Raw genomic sequence first — 20,166 nt, forward strand, 5'->3', positions numbered from 1 at the left:
TTTTGCCCCATTTTATGACCTTTCTTGCCACAGTTGTTAAGTGAATCATTGCAGTTGTGAAATTATTGGCACAGTGGTTAAGTGAGCCTGGCTTCCCAATTGACTTTGCTTTTCAGAAGGTTGCAAAAGGTGATCACGTGATCCTGGGACGCTGCAATCATCATAAATATGAATCAGTTGTCAAGCATCTGAATTTTGATCACATTGCCATGGAGATGCTGCGATGGTTATAAGTGGGAAAAACGGTCATAAGTCACAAGTGCTGTTGTAACTTTGAATGGTCACTAAATGAACTGTTGTAAGTTGAGGACTTACCTGTAGTCATTAATAGCCATATCCTTCATATTTTTTGAAACAAAAGGACCTTCGGGATGATCTCTTGTGACTAATTCCATCTACCCTTTGCTTGCATCCCAGGTATGAATGTATAGGGTAGAGTGAGGTAGAGTGATCTGCCTAGAGTTATTTTGGCGATTGAGGTGGCATAAATATAACTCATTAGTATGACTGATTCAGAATACCAATGGTCTCCTGGGCAACCTCTATAGTTTGTTTTGGATGTTAACTGGTTTTCGTAGACAATGGATTTATGGCTTGGGTTTGTGGATGAATTTACGTCGAATTGTATTGCTGTAAACTGCTGAGTGCCTGATGATTTGATGGTATACCAGTTTGGGTAAGGAATAAAGAAAACTGGCACAGCAAGCAAATCCAACTGTAGGTATATTTCCTCCCCACACAGGTATCCACAGTTTTGCTGGTATGATAGTTAATCTCTTAACTAGAAGTTAATGTCAGAGTGGGGATTTGTGACAATGCTCAGCATCTTCACCAAATTGTAATTCTCAGGGATTTTGTAAGAAGGCATCTAGCCACAAAAGTATCATAAGATAACCCTTAATGATGCTGTAAAAATTGTCCAGTCAGTAGCTTAATTTAATCATTAAAAAAAACCCTATTAGTAGATAGTAAGGTATAATAAGAGCAGGCACCCAAAGATTATCTCTAGATGATCTGGTAGATGTACATGAAACAAAGTGAGAACACCGGTAAAGTCTCTGCTTTATTGTTATGCCATTCATTTAGCTAAAGATTCCTTAGCTCTATGGCCTACTCTCCAGCATGGCTAAACAGTTTTACTTTCCCCCCCATGGTGATTCATTGAGGGGTGGCCCATACGACACTGCTGAGGCCTTGGCTGAAGGAAAGAATTGTAACAAAGTCATCCTTTCATCAAAGTGATGCACCATTCCTGGAAAGTTAGTTGTGATGAATGTGATTACAGTGATTTCAGGAATGTAGAAAACTTATCATCAGTTCTGTCCTGGAAGAAGCTTTGATCTGCAAAGTATAGGGATCCTATCTCACACTATGCAAGCTATGAGATAAACATCAGTCAGAGACAGATGTTATGCCTTGTCTGACATAGGCAGACAGCCAGTGTGTGTGATTCATTCTGAGTTTAAAATGTAATTTTTTCTTTTCCCTTCTGCTTAGCTCTTAGGAATCTATTAAACTCTTGTTTTACTCTTAATGAGAAGCTACTATAAGCAAATGTAAACACACTCTGCCAATCAGAATACATCTGGCCCTAGAATTTGTAAAGCTGCCACAGGTTCTATAATAAACAATTTCCCCATAAAACATTTACAGCAATGAACAGTATTTTTTATTTGAGAAGAAATATCTGTCCTTAAGAATCTATTGTACAGTATATTGTGGAAGGATTATGTGAGATTGTACATTCTTAGTGAATTTATACAATTTGTTCTGTTAAATAACATACTTTTTAGATAATACACTCCTACAGATATGAATTAAGTACTTTTTTACCCAGTGTTTGTTGCCATAGGGAAAAGAAGATGACCATTTCTCAGCTCATTCTAGGCTGCAGGATGAGTCCTACAGCACAAAGGGCTTATGAAGTAATAAAACCATGCAATCATCCTACTTCTAATCTCTGTTCCAATATTCCAATTTGATACAATCTTATATGAATTCCTGAGAATAGAGGCTTCAGTCCTCAAAGATTTAATAGGCTACCTTGTGTGCATCCAAGACTGTCTCTTGGAAAACTGGTAATATCTCATGGTCTCAAGTCAGGGAAGGTAATATCTAATAAAAATAGATAAGGTTATGTTATAGCTGGCAAAGTCAGATGAAGTAGGTCAAATCTAGACAAGATAAACAACATCTCATAAAAATTTCTGTTGCACAGACAGCAGAATGAAACAGATCTAAATGCAGTTATAAGATGTTGTTTCAGCAGAGGCAAGGATGGTCGTCCAGATATTGCTGCACTACGTTTGGATTAAGCATATTCAATTAGAAAAAACTGATCTTAAAAAGAAGTTTGGAATACATTTGCTGGTACAAGTAATAAGCTTAATTTTTATTTTGATTGAGAAGGTTGATAATTAAATACTGTTTGTGATATTTGGCAAAACCCCATAGTCCAGTACAAGAGATGCCCTATAACAGGGGTCCCCATATTTGGCAACTTGAAGACTTGTGGCCTTCATCTCCCAGAATTCTCCAGCAGCATAGCTGGCTGAGGAATTCTGGAAGTTGAAGTCCACAAGTTTTAAAGTTGCCAAGTTTGGAGACTTCTGCCCTATAAGATTAATTCAGGATATTTCAATGGAGTGCAAAAGCTTCACATAGCAGAACACTATGTTGGATTCCTGGCTTTGGTGTCCCAGAGAAAAATGGTGCCATAGCCAAACTGAAGTGTCGAGAACCTTCACCTGGGAACTAAATGCTAATTTTGCCCAATGCTTCATATTTTGGGAAGGTTCTACTTAGGCCTCTACTTCTATGTTCTTTTTTTTTTTCATAGAAGGTCTTCCATTGATCTCTGCATACCATTTGTATGGCATGAAATAAGGACAGTTTCCTTGCCTCTGTATGTGGCAATCAGTATAGTGGAGATAATTTAATTAGGTCACCTGGATTCTACATTTAATTCACTCATGAAGCTCACTCGATTACCTGTAAATTTGTTAGGCAGATAAAACGGAGCATAGGAACTGTGTACTCTAACCAAGAAGGCTGGGATACAATGTAGTAAATTGGTGAATATTTTTGTATGAAGCAGTGGCTGTTGACTAGGTAATAAAAATATGGAGTGATTACTAATAATGGATAGCAACAGCAAGAAATAGTTTCAGCAGTTGTGGGTCAATTTAACTCTCTGGTAGATTAAACAGTAATGTAGACTATAGAGAAACAGGATCAGGCCTAGAAATATGAAGTAATCTTTATCTCATTAAGGCATTGAAATATGTTTGAAAAAACCCTTTGCATTGATGCAACAGTGGGATCCTACCTGTTCCACTACTGGTTCTTTGATCGCACACGCACCTAATGCACCCGCAGCTTTCCACACATCAGCTGAGGCCTGTAGTGCCAATCAGCTGAGAGGATAAAGAAGAGAAAAGTGCAGGGGCGAGTGGGAGGGCTGATCCTGCACTTTTCTGTTCTTTCCTTCCAGCTGATTTTTTTCATCCTCTCAGCTGAAGGCTTTTGGAGGCTTTTTTTTACTAGCAGTTTGGCCCAACCGGTGCGATCTGGTAGCATACCACCACTGCATTGATGGAAATCCAACATGCGAGGAACTGTTTTCTTCTAGTGCAGTTATTTTTTCTGCTGCCTGTTGCCTGTTGAATACAGGAGAATGTAAAAGCAATTCTTGGATTTAAAGCAGTCCGTGGATTTAATCAGAAGGCAGGATAAAGTTGATAGAGCCCATTTCTGTGTACTTATATACGTACATGAGCTTTTATCAACTTGCTAGTGAATAAACATGTATAGGATACATTTGTACCAAAATTACACTTCTGGGCTTAATCCTGAAAGTCATGTTTCCACAGCTTCACTAGGGAGTCATAAGCCATTTCAATTTATCAAAAAATAAATTGAAGTAAATAAAAACATCAGTATGAATAATTCCAAATATCAGTGATCAATATATAAATTGTGGATAAGAATGGCAAAAAGAAATATTCAAATGTTGGAGAGTGTGTGAAATTGTGCATGGGAATTATCAAGTAATCCTTAAATCTACAGAGGAAAACTCTTGTTTTGAAACTATGGTGGAATGGAACATTAAACAAAGCTAAATCCCTCATGGCATGTTTACAACAGCATTACTTTGATGTACTGAGAATCCAGTAACTCAGACTGTGAAGATGAAACTTTAACTCTCTATTGCTTTGGAGAGCAAACCCTTTAAAACAAGTATGCCATGTAGGGAAAGATGTGGTATTGCATATCCATGCAATCTATAACATATGCCTATTTACTGTGGAACTTGAGTTGTGAATTTACTAACTTGGGTTTTGCACTAATTCTGGTTTCAACGTCGTTTTGCTCATTCTCCCATTCAAATGTTTCAGCAGATACTAGTCTTTTAGATACTAGTAGAGTTTAAACTGATCATAAAGCTTAGGTGACACAAAGGTGCTTTTTCAACAAGCAACTGGACTTTCTGGTTTTTCTTTGAAGACATTTTGCTTCTCATCCAGTGTACAACACAGTCCTTTCAACAATTCCAAGAAGGCTCCACATCCATTTGCACTACTCAGGTGACCCTGACTACACAGAGAAACCTCCAGGTGGCCTCAAGGATTCTCTAAAAGAATGCAAATGACCACTGTCTGCAAGGAGTATAAATCGTTCCATTCCCTACCATCCAGTCAGAGCTGAAGAAACTTCTTGGATGAGAAGCGAAATGTCTTCAAAGAAAAACCAGAAAGTCCAGTTAACTCTAGAAAAAAGCACCTTTGGCAGCCGTGGGATTCTACCCGTTCCACTACTGATTTGGTGATCGTGTGTGCTTTCCACACACCAACAGAGGCCTGCAGTGCCAATCAGCTGAGCGGATAAAGAAGAGAAAAGCACAGAAGTGGCTGGGAGGGCTGATCTTGCACTTTTCTCTTCTTTATCCTCTCAGTCGATCATAGGAGGCTTTTTTGAACTACCAGTTTGGCCAAACTGGGCCAAACCGGTAGTATATCACCACTGGCCTTTGGGACAACCATGACCTGAATGACTGAGAATCCTGAATCCTAAGAATCCATTAAGTCTTAGGTGAATTAATGTGGAAGTGATGGTGTTTCTGTTTTCTGTTTATGGAGTACAGTGTTTCTGTATGTGGAGTGATGATACCATATTATACTTCAGTTACCATGGAATAACCTTTGAACTAATAATGTTGAGGTAATAATATCCACTCTGTGAAGTGATCTTACTCCTTAAATGTACAACTTCCAACAGCTTGATGTCAAAATTGTACAGTTTCCAACAGCTTGACATCAAGATGTCAAAATTTCTGTCATGTGTCAAGGCCCCCAAAATAGACAAGACTCAAGCTATTTAGGGTACAATTTTTTCAGGAGTTTTAAGCCACAAGATAGTTTTTTAAGCATGGGCAAATCTTAAACCATGCAGATGGTTTTAAAGAAAAACCAAAGCAAAGCAAAACTTCTCGAGGTCACAAAACGATTACTTGCAGGCTTCATGTAGCTTCTGAATGCCAGCTGTCAGATTCTAGATGATTTAAGATGCACTGGAGGATGCATTCCATCTCTATCATTGAATCAGGTTTAGCCTCCCGTTCTATACATAGAAGAGTCTGTGGGTGGAAAGTGTTCTGCCTCACTATTGGAGCAAAGTGTGATGTGTTGGCATGCATGCAGTAGTAGCTTCACTCCAAACCATGCTTGTTACTTTTGCTAGGTTTTCATTGTAGAGCCTTCTAGCCTCTTTTGAATTTGGTTAGGGAAGGATAAGATATGTATATTATAATAGGGACTTTCAGTGAAAGTGTTCAGTGATAAAATGCATTTTTGTGTGGAAACATTTGGAGTATTGCTTAAAATCAGTCATTGTTAGCAATGATCAAATAATGGCATAGATTCCAAGAAAAGTCAGCCGCAGCTAGCTTACTTAAGTGTTATTGGAAACAATATTGATATACTAAGATATCCTGAAAGTACTACATTTTATGCCCCTAATTCTGCATGGACATCTTTCTTCTGGTATATGGTTTTGAGACTAAAACAAGTTGTTCTCTAAAAAAGTAAATGGAAGAAAAGTTTGTCTGCTTATTGCCCCTGCAGTCTGCATGTCTTTTTGAAAACTTTTTGAAAAGAGTATTGGAGAATCTCCTGAATAATGTCTAATAGAATAGGTCGAGACAGGGACTGGAGGCTTTAGTCAAGCTCAGATTGACAATATAAAGAACCTTCCCATCTTCTCTTCCTTTTATAGCTCCTACCTGGCACTTCACAATATTCAGGAAAACACACACGCTTGGGTGGAGGGCACATATAGGAGATGGATATATTTGTGAGGAGAGGATGAGGGGCATTTTTTTTTATTTACTTTCTTAAACAAAACTAATTTGTAATTTTCATTCATCTCTCAATATGGATATTATTCCCAACTGTACATTCACATTTTTAAAGGTAAAATAGGTAAAATCCTTGAATACTAAATTAGGCATGTATGTATAATATATAATATTATAATATAATATAATGTATAATAGTAAATTAGGCATGTATGCATGTAGGTGGGCTGCACTTACATTAACAACCAGTTTGCTGATTGTGAGCATGTGCATGAGCATGCTCACTTCACTTGCACACTCCACTTTGCGACTAAAACGCAGCTTCAAAGATGCAGCTAATCTACTCAGGGAGCTCTGGTGAGTACAGCAGGCATTGCGCGGAACACAGCTGGGCAGAGTGGGCGGGGAAATGAGCAAGAAATTTAGTTGTACATGGAAAGGATAGCACAGGTGTGGGTGGGTGGGCCCAGCCAGTGATCACAACTACCAGTTCATCCGAACCAGTCCAACCATGCAGCAGCCCACCACTGGCATGTATAATAGGAAATAAGTGTCACAAAGCAAGAAAAAATTTCTAAATAAAAGTCTGGCCAAAAGTTGAGTTTTGAAGCCAGTTAATGTAATCCTAGGTTGTGTAATTGTGTCCAATCGTGTTCATGCTATGTTACCTTGCTTCTCCTCCTCTGCCTTCCCTCTTTAATCTCTCCTTCCTCATTTAAATAGTTTGCAAATTCTTTGAGGAGAGATTGTCTATCTTGTTCCTCTATGCTATTCTGTAATGCAGAGGTTAACTGTGTTGTGCTTGATGTTCTCTACAAATCTGCAAGATGATGATTTTGGCTAGACCAGGGATGTCAAACTCAAGGCCCGCGGACCGCATCCAGCCTGAGGGTTGCTTAGATCTTACCCGTGGGGCAGCCCTGGAAACAGTGAAGGACCAGCCCACAGTGCCTCTGCCAGCAAAAACGGAGCTCAGACCACCACAGGTGCTCCCAACACGAGTGATGTCACATTGGCCACGCCCATCTTGGCCATGCCCACCCAGCCCCCCAAAGTCAAACACAACCCTGATGCAGCCCTCAATGAAATCAAGTTTGACACTCCTGTGCTAGACCATTTCTATTCTCACATTTTTAAATTTGCAAGGTCTTTAGATGGCAGTTTGCTAATATGCCTATTGTGTTGAAAAACAAGGATAACTGATAGGTATGTAGGATCATTCATTAGACCTTCCTTTTTTCCATCATTAGTTCACTAAAGTCATTGGTCACAGTTCCATTACCTTACACTTCTCATTGAGTCATAATTTTTGCCATTTAGCATGAATATGATGTCATAAATTTTCTGGGCAAATGACATGAATGACATACTGCATATCATTTGCATGATGTCATGAGAGCATGACACAAATAATATAATTCCCATAATTCCCATAATAACAAAAGAAATTGCCTAATACTAACATTATTATAAGCTGTCCGTAAGTAAGTTAGTAAGTTCCAAGATGATCCAATTTCCGCAGTGAGTAATTTATCCTCACACATATGTACTTGATTCCATGGGAAACTGTAAGAGACTTAAATATATTGCACAATTGTTATCCTCTGGAAATCCTGTTCTTCCTTAAATTTCATTTGGGTATTGCTCATTTAGCACATTTGAGACCGACATATGCAAAGTTAAGGGTAAAAGCCTAGCTTTATTTAAAAAGAAAGAAAAGAAAGATATTGAAATATAGGATTTAGCCCCAGTCATGATTTATACATTTACAAGATAAAATTCCAGGTAATCCTTGAATTACAAGAAATGGAACTTGGAATTTCTGTCATAAATCATGACAGTCATAAGTTGAAGCACCCTTGTGACCAGACTTGATTTTATGATGATGATTATTTTTTTGCATTAGATGCTGTGGCCATTAAGTGAATGAATTAATGTATTCCTATAGGTGTGTTTTGCTGGGAAAGGAAGGGTAGAAATCAGCAAAAAACATTGTAAATTAGTCATGTGACCACTAAATGTTTTAATCAGCTATAAAGGTGAGCCAGTAGCCAAGCATATAACTGTATGTAAATGACTATGGGATAATTGTGTCTCTATCAGAACTATAGAATTGGGTCACAAGTAGCTTTTAGGGTTCTGTCCTAACTTGGAATGGTCCCTAAGTGACTCCTCTTGTAAGTCAAGGCCTACCTGTACATTTAGCAATAGTATTAGACTTATATACCACTTCATAGTGCATTGCAGCCCTTTCTAAGTGATTTACAAAGTCAATATATTGCCCCCAACAATTTGACTCCTCATTTTATTCACCTTGGAAGGATGGGGCAACTGTGACCCTGTCAGGATCGAACTGCTGGCAGTCGGCAGAATTAGCCTGCAATACTGCATTCTAACCACTATGCCACCAGGTCTTTAGGCCTTCAGGCAGGTGGTCCAATAGAATGTATAAAAAACTCCTGTGCTTATAAACTTTTAAAAGTTAGAAGTAGATTTTTTTCTATTTATTAATTATGTTATTAGAATACATAAAAAGATGTGTTTATTCCATTTTGTCTTTTTTACCAGTGATATGTAATCATCTTGTTTTTAAATCTGCTGCAAATAACAAGAACTATTTTAAAAACATTTGGAGACCCAATCAGTATTAATTGACGTGAGGTTTTATAGCACCTAGCATCTGGAATATGAAATATAACCTATGTTTTAGTCAGTTAACAGAAAACAATCCCTTATCTTGTTAGGAAATCACTAGGGACATCCTGTCATTGTAAACTTCCTCTATTAAAAGTCCAGACTCTTGGCATAATTTTCGGTAAAAGTTAAGCATTGTAATACAGTTTGAGGGATCTTCTTCCTGGATAACATTAGCATGAAGTCTTGATGCCAGCATGGTTATATTAAGAACAGGTGATTAAAAGGTAAAAGATCCTGATAGTGACATTTAAATCAACCAATTTGTATCTTAGATAGAACAAAAGTACCCATATGGATGGGGGTTTATACAACAAACTAGATTTAAGATATGATTACAATTCTGTATTTTAGTAGACTTTGTCAGTATCTCTACTTCATTGTTTCTTCTTCTTCTTCTTCTTCTTCTTCTTCTTCTTCTTCTTCTTCTTCTTCTTCTTCTTCTTCTTCTTCTTCTTCTTCTTCTTCTTCTTCTTCTTCTTCTTCTTCTTCTTCTTCTTCTTCTTCTTCTTCTTCTTCTTCTCCTTCTCCTTCTCCTTCTCCTTCTCCTCCCTCCTCCACCATCATCATTTAAAAACTCTTATTACAAGACTACTTAGAAAAGTTGGGCTTTTTTCTTCTTTTTTTTCCTTTTAATAACCTATATTTTCCTGTTGCATTTTGAGAACATCAGTGGTTTGTTCTAGATGAGCTGGCTTTTAGAGCTGAAATCGGAAATGATTGAAAAATACATTTACAATCATCACATGATTTCGACATGCAACAACTGTCTCCTTTCTGTGTCACATACTTGCTGCTATTGCTTAATTACCATTGAACCATCAACATCCTGGGAAGCAAAACTTACCTTGATGATAATGGAGAAGATTCTTCCAAGGTAGTTCCAGGATGTAGGGAGTGTGTGGGTTGTTTTTTTTACAGCCATTATGAAGGTGAGAAGGCATAAATAGTGATGTATTCCTTGTACTGCTTTCTTCTTTTTATTCATGTAAGAGAAACAGATTAGAAGCTTCTATTTCTACTTTGTGGCAAACCATATTTGGTTGTTGAAAATTATGCAGCAAACTGTCATTTGTCAGAAATGTGGATTCAATATAAAAGTAAGCACAATATAATTAGTTCTTTTGCACAATGATGTATTGATATAATCTGTAAGAGGTAGTAGACTGCCGTATAGAAAAGTACTGGTAGAATACCTTTCCAGCCATTTTCCATTTTATGGGTCAGTTTGAATGGAACAATTTATGAAGGAGGGCAGATGATAAGACCAGCATCACATAGTGACCTCTCACTCTTTTATATGTTTGTTGTGATACTGCATGGATATACAAAAGAGTTGGAGTTTGCATTGTGACAGCACAAAAAGACTTCCATCTTTTGTTCCTATGAATTTTGCTGTAAGCCAGTCAACTTTTGATAAAAGCAGGAGGGACGGTGACCTGAGCTGAAGACAAATATGGGTTCAAAGATGATGGGAAATGGAATGCTTTGCCTATAAAGGCTACACAATTAGATCTCAGCATTTTTAAATCTGGAATTCAGATTTAATTATAGATACTGGAACAACTGCCTCCAGAGGATATTGAACATTCCAATGAAGGATTCTGTTTCCAGGGGTTGTATTTATCTGTTGAACTCCATAGTTAACAAGTAATATTTGAAAGGAATGAAATTTTCCACGAGTAAAATTTAGAAAATTAATGGAACACACTGTAGTTTCCAAACAAAGGTAAAATGTGGGCAGAAAATAATTCACCCAAAAAATTTAGGATTAAGGGTTTTGTAGGAACTATTGTCAACTTAGTTTTTGTAGTCATTTTACATCCTGGCTGCAATTATTTAAGAACAGATAGCCTCTCCCAAAACCTAGGTTGCAGAAGGGTGTTTAAAGAACAATTTGCCTGCATCTTATCTTAAAGTAACATAGCTAAAAGCTGTATGATTTTGAGGTGATCAGCTGTTACTCAGGAAGATAAAGATTTCCTAATAATGGACTCCTGTGGACTTAAAAATAATGTTATTTTCTTGGTGTTTTTCTCTAGTAAACTAAGAATTACACAGTAAACTAGTAAACTAAGTAATTAATAAACTAAGATTACACAGGTTGGGCTGCAAAATGGTTTTCACAAAAGAAGATTGTGAATGCTTAAAGTGAAGATTTCCCAAGTTTAGTTATTGATATAGACAAATAATATGTACACCTATTGGCAACAGTAATTTTTTCAGGTCAGTATAGCACATTGAATTATTAAAGCAATATTTACTTTAATAATTTACATTGAATTATTAGAGTAAAAATTACTTTAATCATTTACATTGAATTATTAAAGTAACCTTCTGTTAAATAAACAGTGAAGTCAGTAGAGTTATAAAAGGTATATAAAGGCACTGGAGATTGGTACATTGTTGCAAGTGAGAAAAGCAAAAATCCGGGTTACACTCTCTGCACTAAGCTTATACTATGGTCTGCTTAGTTTGATATATGAATCCAAGCATTACTGATTAATTGAGATTTATGTGTAGGCAACGTTTTGCAGCTGATTGCTTTCAGTATTTTTTTTGCAGTTGCTGAGAGCCAGAAAAGATATTATCACAATAATATGATGAAAATACCAAAAAGGAGCAGAAACAGAGTTTTCTGACCTAACTTTTCATGTGTAAATATGTGCATATGCACATATTTGCATATGCACATATAAAAGAGATCACGGGCATCTCTTTTACTGCTTGTTTTTAAAATGAATGAAAAAGTATTGCTATAATATAGTATTTTATGACATAATATGGGGGTGTACATATTACGTACAAAATAGCCATGGGTATTCATGCAGCTTCCATGCATGAACTGGACACCAGTTCAATAAGCTGGTATTGAAAAGAGTAATGGTGTAATAGTGAGTGCAAAGTAAGAAAGATGATACTTTCAATCACACTGATTTTACAGTATCATTTGGCCTAATTCAACATGGGCCCAAATACAGAACTTTTGTCAAGAACTTTTGAGCTTGGTATTTGTTGCCCTGTTGCAACAAAGCTGTGATAGCTCACTTCACTGAGATAGCTGGTGAAGCATCCACGTTTTCTGTACAGGCAGTGATAACTGTATAAACCCCCAACAAATCCTTCATTAAACCTTATAGCTCTGGAAGCTAATGTAAGAACACAGCAGAGTGATCCTTTGCTCACTCTTCAGAGTGATCCTCTGAGTAACTTGAATTTTGACCAGAGAGTTGCAGTTAATAATTAAAATATATATTCTGTGGTAGGACGTGCCTGCCTTCTGCGCATGTAACAACATGCAGAGGATCTCCTGCTGGCTTGTGACAGATGTACATTGTAAACCCTCTTCCCTTTGTCAAAAGTTTTGCATCAACAGTTGCTGAAATTAGACTTTAAGAACAAAGTTGGAGCTTCAAGCTGATTTTGTTCTCTGAGGGACAGGAAGCACAAGTGAAAATAAGGAAGGCTTGGTGTGTGGAAAGGAGCCTATAGGACATTAAATTAAAAAGTGGTGGCGGGGGGGGGGAATAGGAATATGTGAAAAGAGTAGGTCTCTCAAGCCACAAGTGAGAGCAAACCAGAACAACAAGAAGAAAATGAAATCAGGAAATTGCCACAGGAAGGGAACCGTTTCTTAATTTTCATGTTTCAGACAGGATTACTAGCTGGCCTGAAGCTTAGATGACTGCTGAGTTTTACTGGCAGGATCTATAATTTCCCCCAGTAGTCCTGTATTTTTTTTCCCTTGCTTATCATAAGGGATTTGAAAAGGCAAAACAGCAAAAATGCAGGAAAGAATTTTTCTTTTTCAGCACACTGGTCCAAAGTCCAGAAAAATGCAGTGCCAAGATCCTTCAGCAGTTCTTTCCTAGATAGGCATGTCTGTAATTTGAAGGCCTTCCCTGCCTTCCTCTCTTGTCACTTTGGCTGTGGATTCTGACTCCAGCAACATTTTGCACTAAATTCAGTCCCCTTCACTGGTCTATAGCTGCTCTTCTGCCATTACTGAATCTGCTGAAGCTAGTCTAGAATCCTTCAAATAATTTTTTTGAAGCCTCCCCTTTCATTCATTGGCTGATGTATTGAGTGTATGTGAGTGTTCCACCCTAAATCCTAAGCACAGAATTACTTTTAGGAGTGGGTTTACAAGAGCTGCCTCTTGTCCGCTTAGTACAGCGGTATGATGGGAGAAGCTGCCATGTGGACATTGTTGAAGCTCTTAGCAGGATTTGCAGGATAAGCTCCCTTTGTTTAAAAAGAATGTTTCAGTGATTTTTTTCTAGACATTTCCACCACAAAGATGATACAAGGCAAGGTGGGAAGAATGACCATTCAATCAGCCTACCAAAGTATTTTTTATTTGAATACTTAGGCAAGTTTTATTTGTATACTTAGGCACTCCTTTAACCTCAAACTAATCACTATTGACTTCCCCCCATTCCTAAAAGGTCTGTAAGGGGCGTGCATAAGTGCAGCATTATGCCTACTGTTCCTGTCCTATTGTCCCCATTTATTCGTACCTATTTCCTGCATTCTTACTCATGTTTATACTTCTATCTATTACCTTGCAAGCGATTGACAGACCAAATAAATAAAATAAATAAGTTTATCTAGTTTAACTATCCCAATTCAGTCCACAGTTTATTGAAAAAATTGGTGGTGGAGGGTTGGAGCTGTGAGTTTCTCAAAAGCTTAGTCAATAAAAGTGTATGGATATAATCATGCTTCTCTTTTAATCCTGCAGGGTTTTTTAATAGCGGTGTTTTTCTTGCCTTTTACTACCCAGAGGTTAAGCAATAAATGGAGTTGGGAAAAGGGCTTTTAGATCTGGTGATTTTTAAGTAGTAGCCCCAGGACCTTAAATCAAGATTAGGATTGTGATCTGGACAGGAGGTAGATTTAACTTTTTCAGTCCATATTGTGCTCTTGATTTAAATAGCAACTATCAACCTTTGCCAAGATGTTGCCTTTACCAATCCATTAGAAATAGAAAAAAATGTTCTTTGTTTGTATCTGGACACTTATCTGTATGTTCAGGGTGGATAAAAATCGATGATTTTTTTAAAAAAATCATTTTTTTAATTTAAATTGGATTTATTATTTCTATTAAATTTATTTTAATAAAATGCTTTTGGAGTAAAAATCTGTCTAAAGATAGTTTTCTATTTGAGATATATTAATAATTTATTTTATTCAGCATGAAATGGAGCTTAGTTATGTAGCACGAGACTGTATATTCTGCAATATTTGGACTATTGGTGAGTCAACAGCAGGTCAGAGGAGGAGCAGGACAGAGGTGACAGTTGCTCTTTAAAAATTATGATTTAAACCGAGTTGATTTAAATCAAGCCTTTTCATAACACTTGATATAAGGAAGTGATTGGCATAGCCCTCTCTAGCTTGTTGCCCTTTGCATGTCCAGAGACTACAACTCTTCTGGTTCCCAGCATGGGAAAAAATACTGTTGACTAGGGATTATTGCAATTATTCTTCCACAGAAAGGAAACCATCTGTTGAACATGTTGGGCTAGTTTGTTATGTATCTATTCCTACAGGTATTGAAGGTTAATATATCTCATAAATGAGTTAATACTACCCTGGTTGACTTCCTGTATTTAATGCACAAACAAAACAGCAATATTCATTGTTGCTTTAGACTTTTTAATGGCAATTATGGGATATATTTTTAAACAGTAAATTAAAAGGCACTTAAAATATAATCTGTTCTGTATCCTTCATTGGATGCGTATAGACTGATTAGTGCTGTAGAAAAGTCTGAGTTTATATGAGCTGGCATTCATATTTTTAAAAGATCTGCAGCCATTTTTCCTTAACAGTGTTTTTAAACACCTACCGTAGTGCGTAATGTAATGTAACATCTATTGAAAACCCCACTTCAATAATTCACAGATATAAAAATGCATTTTAAGGAATTAATACAACCATGGCACTCCTAATTCAAACTGGTCTGATGGAACAAAGACCTAATAACTGTCCTCATATTTTGTTGGAAATTTTTATGGAGTAGGATTATGGTATAAATTTTCATGTCTTCCTTAACTCCTCCTAATAATTATCTGGGAAAACTAAAATTAAAAGGCTCAATGAGATAGCTTCAATTCACAGAAGAACTGGCTGTAAACATTAAAGAGGGGATCAACCCTCTTTTTAGTGATCACAGTGTTATAAATCCAGAACATGCCATCTTCCCCCAGAATACTCATCCTTTCCTGTTATGCTTCCTTCCTCACATCTACCTGTAACATAGGAATACTTCTCAACTGCGTTTTTTTTTTTTTTGCTTGACTGGCTTAACACATGCTAATTAATTGCTGCAGATGCAGAAAAAAGGGACAATAAATAAATAAACCCTGACATTATTATTTTTATATATATTAAACAAAAACAGGCATTATCCGTGCTGCAGTCATTTGGCTCCTTGGGTACATCAGTTGGGAAGAAAAAAGCAGTTTAAGGAATCCTTTCTAGATTTCAATCCCTTCTTTTGCTTTGGTCTCAGTCAGTGACAGTAACTGGTTTCAACATGGTGAGTGTGACAGGTTTCAACATAGTGAGTGAGACTAGAAGATCAAAGCCCCAACCCTGTTGAATGTACACTACGTACCCATAAAAAGGAGGACTTCAATTGCCTGTACATTGTAGAATTATTGGAGAAGTGGTGTTATACTGCCATGTTATTTCATTTTCTATTTTTGACTCAATATTCCCCCCCCAAATGCATCTTACATGCAGACATTGAATTTTCTCCACTCATTGTAGCTTGGCACAAAAAGGACATTTGAGCTCATTGAACAGGACCTAATTAGTAGAATCAATAGATGAAAGCAAAATGTGAATGGAAATGAAATGTATTTTGGGTGAGGACAAAACTGACCCTGTCTAATCCAACGTATTAAAAACAATACCAAACAAAACCCAAACAGGTAGATGTTCAGTGCTCCTCTCATCTGCACCCCTCCCCCATGGCTGATTCTTTATATCTTAGTTAAATGTGTGAGTGTCCTTCATTCTTGTGAAAAAATACTAGCATTCAAATATAATGGCATAACTTATGGTCAGGTTGAAAAGTATCTTCTGGCAGCTCGCACTATACCTGCTTCTGTTGTCCATCCTGTTTTGGGGATATAAACTGCGGAGGGGAGGGAAGAAATAGACACCTTGCACAAAAGCTGATTTGCGTTATCTAGCCATTACCAGGCAAACAAATAGAGGCTTAATTGGGGATCGACTATCTGGAAGCAAATATAACTCTCGCTTTTGTTTAATACATCGCTCTTGCTGATTTGCAAAAACCACAGTGAAGTGAAATGTGACTGGATGGGCATGAACATGTTGTTTATGCAATAAACTCACAGTGACCTACATGGATGAAATGTAGTGGCACTAATGTTGTTAGGTTTTAGCGACTATTTTCCTGACCAAAGTGGGGTGGGTGTCTTTTTGGAAGGGTCGACGTGGGATCCATTTTAAATTCACTGCATTATTTAAAATCTTTCCTAGCAAGCTATTTACCTTTGAATTTTTTTTCTAAAGATGAATGCTTGTGAGTGTATAAATGGCTAGAAAATCTTTATTTCCCAAGACATGGTTAGGCATGCAAGGGGAAACCACAAGCAAATCTTTCCTCTTTTAAATTACAGAAAATATAGGCAAGAATAAATATGCATGAACTAATGCGCCCAGAAGTTATGATCTGACAATCATCCAAAGCTTATAGCTACAACATGTTTCTGCTATGCTCTGCTCCAACTTATTTTTCTGGTTTATTAACTGAGATCATATCAGAATGGAGGTTAGAGGTTAGATGGATGGTCAGGATTGACATCCTGTAGGACCAAGGCAAGGAGCATGTTACACATGGCATGTGGCTGCAACTTCATAAAATTTACAGAATGCCCATTCCTATTTGGATGTCGTTGTATATGTTTATACTTAGAAAATGTAAACAATTGCTCTTTATACAATGCAATGGAATTTTCCTTCATTATATTAAGGTGAAATAGTGTGAATGGTATATGAAAGAAGGTAACATAGGAAATGTGTACTAGGGCATTTGAAGAGGGACAGGATCCTGAATTGGTGTATATTTCTTCAGTAATTAGACCAAGTTTATTGTGGAGAGAGATAGTCTTCTAATGCTATCCAGATTTAAGAGTTGTAGAAAGGAAATAGAAACCTTTTTAAAGAAAGACATGACAATGTATCTCTACGGAATGGAGATTTACAATATTTTGGGCCCAGGGATCTGCATTTCTCTATGAAATTATGGTTTTAATAATCATAAATAGATGTAATATTTCTCCTTTCTGGCAAAATTAAATCCACTAGCAACTCAAGTGGTACAGCATAAGATCATACTGAAAATGTTACTTTAGTTTGCATGTATAAAATGGCTGGACTGCATTCAAATACAGGCTGAGTTTGCATATCCTACTGAGTATAATGTGCTTTGGGTTTAGCTTTATAGATGAACACAGGCAGTTACAGTTTAGCAGGTTGCATTGATAGGCCAACATGACTGAAACAGTCTTGTTTACTTCTGTTTTATGAAATGGGATTGAATTATTGATGACTAGTTCATTTCATTTATTTCAAAAGATCAAAAACACGACTGAGAAATTTACTCTGGATGCAGCCCACTCTTCTCTATTTATTGCTTGCATATTGTGTCAGAAGGACAAAGTAATGTAGTGTTCATTTTACTGGTGACCCGTATTTGGAGGTTGACCTTCTCCTTTTTCTCATTTCCAGAGCTCCACCATGGGAGGTAAACTGAGCAAGAAGAAGAAGGGTTATAATGTGAATGATGAAAAGACCAAAGATAAAGACAAGAAGGCGGAGGGGACAACAGCTGAGGAAGGGGAGGCTCCAAAAGAGAATGAGCCAAGCCAGCAGACCACCACGGAGACTGCAGAAGTGAAGGAGAATAACAAAGAGGAGATGGGAGACAAAGATGCCCAGGTAGCTGCCAATAAGACAGAAGAGAAGGAAGGGGAGAAAGGTGTAAGCCCAGAAGAACAGAAGAAGCCAGAACCAGAGAAGCCAGACACTCCGGGTGACACAAAGGCAGAGCCTCCGAAGAGCACCGAAACCTCTAAGGAGGAGCCGAGCTCAGATGCTCCTCCAACCAGCAGTGACACCCCGAAATCCTCAGAGCCCAGTGGTGATGCAAAAGCTTCCCAGCCTTCAGAGGTCACAGCTACTAGTAAAGGAGATGACAAGGGCAAGGAGGAAGGGGAAGCCAAAAAGACTGAGGCTCCTGCAGTCCCAGAAACTAAAAGTGATGTGGCCCAAGCTTCAGACTCAAAACCCAGCAGCAGCAGCAACGAGGCTGCACCTTCTTCCAAGGAGACCCCAACAACAACAGAAGCACCTAGTTCTACTCCTAAGGCCTCAGAGCCTGCAGCCCCACCAGAGGAAGCGAAACCATCTGAAGCTCCAGCAGCAAACTCGGATCAAACCATAGCAGTGAAGGATTAAATTGGACAGCCTATTGCAAAACAAAACAAAATTAACCACTTAAAACAACCTGTGTCTTTTTTTTAATTATCTTTTTTTCCCCAGCTCTACTAACTTGTTATGTAGCTGAACTGTATTGCCCATGAAAACAAGCAAGCAAGCAAGCAAGAAGTATCCCATTAAGTTAAGGGGGATGGGGGAATGGTCGACATGGGGTAATCTAAATAGTATTTTTGTGGGGGAAATATCTAATATAGTTTCTGCCAACTTTCCAAAAATCTCTGCATTTCATTAAGAAGACAACCCAGATTGTCTGAAAGTGCAGTATGCCTCTTTATTTTCTCCTACTCCTTTTCTTCCTTTTCCTCCTGACCTGCTCTAAATGCACTCCACTTATCTTTTCCTTCCTTTTTCCTAGGAGAGATGGAGGAGCAATGATAGGATTAATTCTGCCTTCTGGGCCAGTGCCACACCAATCAAATCTTTATAAAAGCAGTATTTCTTGTGGGTTCTTTAAAAATTTTATTTACAGGCTTTATCATTTTGTATTTTTTATGCAGTGGATGAATGGCAACTTTCAGACAAAACTCACCTAGCTGTCAACATTTTTTCTCAATGCCAATCCTGCAATTCTTCTTCTTCCCCAAATATTTTTGGGAGTTAAAAAAATAGTTAAAAAAAGCATTCTCATCCTACTTAGCCTACCTAGATTTCTCATGACGAGTTTAATGCATGTCTGTGGTTGAGTGCACCTGTAGTTCTGTTTATTGGTCAGTGAAAATGAAAAAAAAAAATCTGCGTTCATTGCAGTTCCAGTTTCTCTTCCATTCTGTGTCACAGACACCAAGTCACCTCTCATTGGAAATAAACAAAAGAAAAAGCAAAATGTACAATGGATGCATTGAAATTATATGTAATTGTATAAATGGTGCAACAGTAATAAAAGTTAAATAATTTAAAAAACATTTCAGGTGTTAGCGGCTGCAATTTTATTTAGATTAACTTCTCTTGCAAATAGCGAGCCAGTGTGGTATAGTGGTTAAAGTGCTGGACTAAAAGCAGGGAGGCCCAGATTAGGAACAGAAGCCAATTTGTCCAGTCAATTTTTTCTGTGCCCAAATCAATATTAGGTTCTTCCTCAAGCCAGCAGAAAAACAAAACCTTCTCACTCCATAACTTCACTAAACTAAAGCGTACACAGTATAAAACTGTTAGTGAGCATTGGATGTACTTCTCCCTTCTTTCTGGCTATCTAATTCTAGTACATTCCTCTAAAAGGAGACCTTGTGTCTCTCTTCCAAATCAGAATTTAGCAAAGTCAAAGCTATTGAGAATGTTGACAGATCGAGACAGATCCCCAAGAAAGAGAGAGAAGCTGAGATTAAAACGAAGCAAAGGAGGAAAGAAACAGATTGAAAATGGATTGGGGTAGTTGGGAATCAGAGAAAACACATGTACAGTCAGAAATGAAAATGATGACAGGAACTGCTTTAGGAGTTGTTTATGATCCATTGCACAGATAAACTAAGAGATAAAGAAGTTTCCTATAGAAGCAATGATGTGCAGTAGCAAGTTTGACCCAGTACTCTTGGATTCTCTGACATATTTGATTTCTTTAGTGATGCTATGGCTCAAAC

At 37.5% G+C, this 20,166-nt stretch overlaps 1 protein-coding gene across 6 annotated transcripts in view; it reads left to right on the forward strand.

Moving 5' to 3' along the window:
- Positions 1-19,494, forward strand: part of BASP1 (brain abundant membrane attached signal protein 1) — a 65,607-nt gene extending 46,113 nt beyond the window's left edge. For all 6 annotated transcript variants that reach the window (XM_087930727.1, XM_087930724.1, XM_087930726.1 and 3 more), the window contains exon 2: positions 17,822-19,494. In XM_087930727.1, the coding sequence (XP_087786853.1) occupies positions 17,831-18,550 (720 nt within the window). In that variant the 5' untranslated portion in view covers positions 17,822-17,830 and the 3' untranslated portion in view covers positions 18,551-19,494. The remainder of the gene's footprint in view (positions 1-17,821) is intronic.
- Positions 19,495-20,166: the final 672 nt, after the last annotated feature.

Source organism: Pseudonaja textilis, chromosome 3 (assembly GCF_049901715.1).
Source record: "Pseudonaja textilis isolate UNSWEBS1 chromosome 3, rPseTex1.2, whole genome shotgun sequence".
NCBI classification, from domain to species: Eukaryota; Metazoa; Chordata; class Lepidosauria; order Squamata; family Elapidae; genus Pseudonaja; species Pseudonaja textilis.